Source organism: Solanum verrucosum, unplaced genomic scaffold (assembly GCF_900185275.1).
Source record: "Solanum verrucosum unplaced genomic scaffold, falcon-dt-bn FXZP01000144.1, whole genome shotgun sequence".
NCBI classification, from domain to species: domain Eukaryota; kingdom Viridiplantae; phylum Streptophyta; class Magnoliopsida; order Solanales; family Solanaceae; genus Solanum; species Solanum verrucosum.
This window is the reverse complement of record NW_026020773.1, coordinates 2049567-2056344: the sequence shown is the minus strand read 5'-3', so window position 1 is coordinate 2056344 and position 6778 is coordinate 2049567. Positions and strand designations below refer to the sequence as shown.

The following is a 6778-nucleotide window of genomic DNA, read 5'->3' as shown; positions in this document are numbered from 1 at the left end:
CTCACCCTTTAAATTGTATATATATGTGCAAAATTTACAAAGTCGAATCCCACAGACTATCAAATCAAACAATAACGTTTGAGGATCGTCACACTCTGCTACCTACTACAACGCTATCCAACACGAACTTGAACTCTTACAACTCGAATGATACAAAAATTACAAGCAACTGGAATTATTGCCTCATTTGCACAAGTAATTTGATGGGAAAAATCAAAGAGAGAAACTGTGTAAAAAAAATAAAAAATGCAAAACCACTCTCATTCACTCGCCACAATAATAACCAAAAAATAATAAGAAGAATTGTAAACTCTTTTCCTACTTCCTGCTTCCAGCTTTTCGCTTCATTTCAGCAGTCATTGCCTGTCTGCCATTCCGCTGATTGTGGCTAATTCCACTTGTCTGTCGTGATAATGGAGGCCCTACTTTATGAACCACATTCCTAAAATAGGCAGTGAACAAATTATTATTAAAAGATTGCTATTTGACTACTGTTCTGTTACAAGAAGCATGCTACTTTTGAGATACAAACAAACTACAAAGTGAATGGGCTTAAGACTAACCTTGATTCTGGGATCTTTCCCGGTTTTGTATTTGGTTTTTGTATCTTTGAGCCATTCCCACTACTAGGGAAAGTGTTAACTTTTGAATTATTGAATTGCCAAAGCAAATCTGGCTCCGACGAATCACTGGTAGTGGCATCAAACTCATCTAAATCTTCAGTAGCAGTGATGTCAAAGTGATTGCTCATTTGGAAAATATTACTTGTTTTTTCTTGGTAAACTTTAGATGAATCTGAAAGATATTTCTCATAAAGTACATCCGAGCCATTGCCTTTTTCGGATTCCCAACATCCAAACAGGTTTCCAACTCCACGGGCAGCTTCCTGTTTGTTCACCATGACCTTGTCTACCCACTCACCTGAGCTCATGTTATTATCATCTTCTACATAGTTTTCGGAAGGGCTGCTAACAGATGGCCAGGGAGAGGAATTTCCTAATAACTCATCAAGATCAAAGCTTTGCCTCCTTTGTCTGGATGCAGAATTACTAGAGACCTGCAAATTAAAGCAAATTATAATATGTCAAACACGATGATAACTGCATGTATCAAGATGGAAGCTTATAAGAATCATTAGGAGCTATTTTGTTGTATTTCCATATTTATTATTTAACTATATAGCAATAACTCCACAAAACATTTATAGATTCAGATACTTTTCACGAAGTAATTCAGATTCTAATTAATATGAAGAGCACGAGGGAAATACCATTAGTGTACTAGACCTCAGTAAAATATTTTTCTGCTAAACAGGAAGGGGTCTGCAATTTATCCTTAAGCGATTGAACTCAATTCAGTCGTAGAGATTTTACCTCTCTGTTGCCTACATCCTCCACTGGTCTCCTCTGGATGTTTGAATTCCCCAACATCTCTCTCCCTTGTAGATTAGATTGAAAAGGTGATGACTGCAAGCCACATGGACTGCTAGTAACCTTATAACTCATGGAGACCGGTTCCGTCTCTTTTCTTGCCAAGGCAGCTTTCAGACTAGCAATCTGATGAAAATAATCATACGTGAGCATGTATACATGGACTACAAACTCGTGCTATAATAGAAAGAAGGAATGATTGATAGTGGGGGAAGAGATATGGTGTACCTGTTCTTTGAGCTCTTTGACATCTGTAGTGTCTTTATGTACTCGGGCAGCACCAAGTTCAACAGTAGAAACACGTTCTGCAAATTTAAGTGTGCTAATTGTTTCTCCTATGGCATCAGGTTCAGGACTTATGTGAACAAACATCAATGTTTTGGCTTGCCCACCTAAAACGAATGACATCCCAAATCATATTTTTACTTAAGAGAAAGAAGAGAACCTCATTAAGATACAAGCTTTGATCAGTTAATATATGCCCTTACCTAGTGAGTCTTGAAGTAGTTGTGTAAGTTTGCTGTTACGATATGGAACGTGTGCGTTCTTTTGCGCCAGGGCAGAGATTACATCACCTAATGCTGAGAGAGACTTGTTAATGTGCTGTGCCTCTTTAAGTCTATCTCCTGTTACTTCAGATTTATCTACTCTCTCACTTCCAGCAAGATCAACCAAATGCATACAGCCTCGAAGAATGGCTCCAGAAGTCAAGTCTCTTCCTTGGACATGAACAGTTAGGCAACTGCAGGCCAAAAAACAACACAGTTCTCATTTTCATTTGAAGTTCTTGCAAAGTACTAGAAAGTAATCAAAGAAAGACGGAATATCCATCACACCTGTGAGAGCGGCTACTGCGGTCATTGAGTGCTGTTGCACTCACTGCACGATTCCTTTGTCCAAGATTCATCAAATCAATGATGTCCGAAGTTGAAGCCACACGAACCAGACTTGCATCTGGTACTGTTAGTCCTTGAGAAGCACTACGAATTTCTAATGTAACGATAGGTTAAGGAAGACGGGAAGTAAAAGACTGAACAGTGGACTAATAATAATTCTATTGTTTACCATAAAGACATTGAGAAGTTAATATAATTGGGACTCAATATAAGAATGTCCTTGCATGTATATATTAGATAGTCAAGTTGAGAAAAGCTTCAAAGATCATAAAAATGTAATTGAAAAGAACTGAAAAGGATATCTTTTGTGTACACCATCAGAAACAAGGAGATCCCTGACTTGCTCGTTATATATCTCAATCATTTGCACAGACACATCATAGAGGAAGGTGTCCTTTCTTTGCTCTGCAAGAAGGAACAAATCGCCTAATGCCCTGTAGTTCACCCCTTGGCTTTGTTCTGTAAGATCCTTAGGCCCCGTCTGAATAGAAATTTACAACTTCTTAGCACGTAAAAGAGGGAAAATATGACAATAGTTGTACATATGAATTTTTTTTCATCTAACCATTGTGTAGGTTTTTCCTGATCCAGTTTGACCATAAGCAAAAATGCACACATTGTACCCATCCAGAACTGATCTAATCAGTTGCTGTGTGTCTGAAAACACCTCTCCTGCCACACAAAATAAGTAGAGAAATGTAAAAGGTGAACAACCAAAATAGAGAAGAAAATATGCCATGAAGAGAGCTACTTGATGCTAAAATTAAAGTATACATGACATTTTAAGATTGGTCTAACCAACCTTGAGTTACGGAGGGTCCAAATACTTTATTGAAATTGAAAGACTTGCGTCCTTTCCCATTCTTTGACGGAACACCTATTGTAATGCTACCATCGTCTATATGATCCACATTACTGATATAACTTGATTGCCCAGGCAAAAAGGGTCTTACTCGACAATAAACCCTTATGCTTCCTGAATTGGAGCACAAACAAACAACCTTTTCATTTCAAAACATGTATGAGAGAATGAAGATGAACAAAGTGGGATGTTACAATAAAGATACACAAAGTGGGATGTTACAATAAAGATACCTTTAAGGTCTTGCACTTGATTGTAAAGCCTGCGATTTTCTTCAAGAACTCTATGATAACCAGAAGCTGTGTGTGCTAGGCCATGTACGTGCATGCCTATAATGCAGGGATATTACAAGATGGAAGCAAACTCAGCTGAAGGAATCAACAATAGAAAAGAAAGGAAAAAAAGGGGAACATTTGTCAAGTGCATTGACTCTACCAATATTTTGCATTTCCTCATGAAACTTCATTTGCATGAACTGCATACCCGCTTTCGTAGTCAAAAGAGTTTGCTTCAGGTCCTGCAGTGGAACATCATTGTTCGTAAATATAGGTGGAAAATCCAAAACTTCCATGTTTGGGAGTCCGATCATGCCTGGTTTTGATTTTTACCTTGATGTCTCGTTGCTGTTGGTCAACAAATGTGTTCTGCATCATGTGCCTTCTTTGAAGTTCCTCATTGACGATGTGATTCTCTTCTTTCATCAGTGTTACGGTTCTTTGGTCAGTCTAATTGAGAAAGAGAAAAAAAGTAATGCACAAGTATGAGTGATCCTCTATTCTACATTAAAAAAAAAACCTTTATGATTGATTACCTAGTGATTTGCAAAAATGAGAGGCATTACCTTTGTGCTGGCCGAAGAATGTTTCTGAAGGAACTTGTTACCACAGGAAACTGCCGAGTCCTTTGGAGTTATTGCTTTGTTCTGATGGAAGGTTATCCAAATACAGTGTCAGAGAAGAAGACAAAGGGTGATAACAAATTCAAAAAGGTGGAGAAGCCATTATATGTTCTGTTTTGGTAGAACATGAGATATACTCAAAAGGCATTAAATGACATAATCCAACAAAAACACGTTTAGACAAGTGTGGCGCCCAAAGAGAGAGACTAGAAGAACCAATCAGTTGTGACTACCAAATATAGCATTGCTGTATCTTAATAGAAGTAAACTTACCAATTGAATTTGGCTTGTAATCCGCTGCTCAAACTCCTCAACAACCTTATTCAGCACTGACTCCACAAGCTGCAGCAAGTACACCATTGCTGTATCTTAGAACAACGACACTAGATACCAACATCCAATGCAATATAGTGGCAAATTACTTGATAAATGTCTACCCTGATTAACATTACTCTTTTTCTTAGTTCACCTTGTAATTTGGTCAGTAACTCTCTTGAAAATGTGCAGGAACAAGAAAATTGAGGCTTGGACAAGAGTTTCTTTCGCAACTACAAGAATCTAGAAGGAAAATGTATCTGAATACAGTAAGAAATTTACTGCATTCCAACTTACATTAGGAACTTCTTCAGGCTTCTTATCAATCAGAATTGCACGAACAAGGTTGCTTAAGGAAGAGCTGGACTGTAAAGAGAAGATTTAATTGATGAATCATGTCATTGATCCGTTATTGCTAAAGCATGTAATGTTCGTCTAGTAGATTCTACCTACCATTTTGTTACTTTCAGCCTCAGTGCATACACCATTCGTGGATTTTTCATTCATTGACATACTCCTTGAGAGAGAACTTGAGAATGGCTCAGAATTTTTGCGTACAAATTGTTTTGCTGATGTTGTGGATTTTACATTTCCACCAAATTTCCAGACTCCAGTCCCACCTGTCTGTTTCCACTCGCTGTAGGCTTTAAGTCCCAAAACACAGCTGACAACCCTTGACGATTTTCCACCCTGATAATTATATTTTTTTAAAATGCAGCTTTATCAATGAAGGTGACTCCATATTAAGCAGCAAATCCAATTCACAGTCGTGAGAATGACAATACATCACCACTAAGACTCAAAAACTTTGTATTTAAATTTCTATAAGACGTACCAAAATTTCAGTAAACAGGTAACAAACCTTGCACTACTATTAGTACTAGGTTATTTGGCAATTTGGCTAACATTAAGGCACCATACTAACCTGTTCCAAATCAGATGCCTCAAAAGAAGGAATCCCCAACTCTTGTGCAGCAACCAAAAAATTACGGACATTCTCAAAGTATTGGTATGCAGACAAGGCTGCTCCATCAGGAATAAGTGCAGAGTCAACCGGACTTTCAACAACCTGCAGTTGTTGATCAAGATCAGTTTTGAAGGTAGAAAGATAACAATTCAAGTCCAACAAACTATGAAGATTTTCTTGGTTGTAAATCAATCGAGCTCAATGATACAAAGGATTCATATAGACGACCGCAACTATTTTGGGGCTTAGACATTTGATTAATTGGTTGCACTGGTGTGAGGGGATGGAAATGTTTTGGATTGTATTTTACCTTGGAGACAGCTCCAGGCTGCATTTTATTAAGTACATTGCAAAGAATTATTCCACTCCTTAAGCCAAGCCTGAAGTCTTCCTCAGAAGGCTCAGCTGGTAAATCTTTTGCTCCCACAAATCCCACCACCTTTCTCAGCCACGCTGCTGCTTCATACCTCCTTGTTGCTACAAATAAATATTTATTTCGATATCATTCCTTATAAAGTAGAAAATAAGCAGTCAAAATAATGTCTTCTCAACAATAAGATGCTGAATTGTGTCATTGTGTGAACCATCTCAATTTAAAAGCTTAAGCTGTTACATATTCAACACTTCTATTTACTTATTTTTGACCCGCAATAGTAACAACATTAAATCAGTTTCAAATCCATGCTCCTCTTAATCTATTAAAGAATGAGCTGACTGAGTACATAAACAGGTCAGTAACAATGAATCTCCAACCAAAACACAATTGGATCCCAATTACACTGTGCATATAGGTAAAAAAAATTCTAATGAATATTTATTGGCCCAAATGGACTCAATACTTGAATTAGCCACAAATGAAGAAATTGCAAACTGGTAATTAGCAAGAAGGAGCATTAGAAAGTTACCTGCTTCCTCTGCTCGTCGGGCATCCAAATCAAGATTTCTTGATCTACTTCCATGCTGCTGAAGAACATCTTCCACCACAGATGCCACAGAGAAAGACAATGCACCATCAGCTGCCATTCTTGTTTAAATATGTATCAAAACCGTTAAAGAAGGGATTTTTGTGTCAACTACTTTGAAACCAAGCCCTGTAACATCAAAATTCTCAATTCTCCAGTAAAACAAGACAAACCCCAGATAATCCTTTTCAGAAAAAACCCAAATGTGATGATTCAAACTCAGCTTTTTATGGCAATAAACTTGACATCTAAATTCTCAAGCCTCCAACATATATCTTTTGAGAAAAAACCTCAAATGTGATGATTCAGACAGAGCTTTTTATTGGAACAAAATTTGAAACTGCACCCTCTAACATCAAGATTGGATTTTTATGGCAAAAAAAACTTGAAAGCAAGCTTCCAACATCATAATTCCAATTCTCCAAGGAAACAAAACAAACCCCAGATA

The 6778-nt window shown here is 37.5% G+C and overlaps 1 protein-coding gene across 1 annotated transcript; it reads right to left on the bottom strand.

The window, feature by feature from the left end:
- Nucleotides 1-6493, bottom strand: LOC125812844 (kinesin-like protein KIN-14I). Its single transcript, XM_049492301.1, has 19 exons — nt 6274-6493; nt 5679-5845; nt 5327-5470; nt 4855-5091; nt 4699-4767; nt 4360-4428; nt 4030-4110; nt 3797-3913; nt 3624-3705; nt 3422-3517; nt 3129-3302; nt 2892-2998; nt 2629-2807; nt 2267-2425; nt 1919-2172; nt 1659-1822; nt 1374-1556; nt 564-1057; nt 1-442 (listed from the first exon to the last, which is right to left on the bottom strand). The coding sequence occupies exons 1-19, from the start codon at nt 6389-6391 to the stop codon at nt 319-321; spliced, it is 3018 nt and encodes a 1005-aa protein (XP_049348258.1). The 5' UTR covers nt 6392-6493; the 3' UTR covers nt 1-318.
- Between the last annotated feature and the right edge of the window lie 285 nt (nt 6494-6778).

Coding starts and splice junctions, on each gene's coding strand:
- LOC125812844 (XM_049492301.1), bottom strand. CDS start 6,391: ATGGCAGCTGATGGTGCATTGTCTTTCTCTGTGGCATCTGTGGTGGAA. Junction 5,471..5,678: donor AGCCTGGAGCTGTCTCCAAG/GTAAAATACAAT, acceptor CAACAACTGCAG/GTTGTTGAAAGTCCGGTTGA. Junction 2,173..2,266: donor CGCAGTAGCCGCTCTCACAG/GTGTGATGGATA, acceptor TTTGGCCTGCAG/TTGCCTAACTGTTCATGTCC.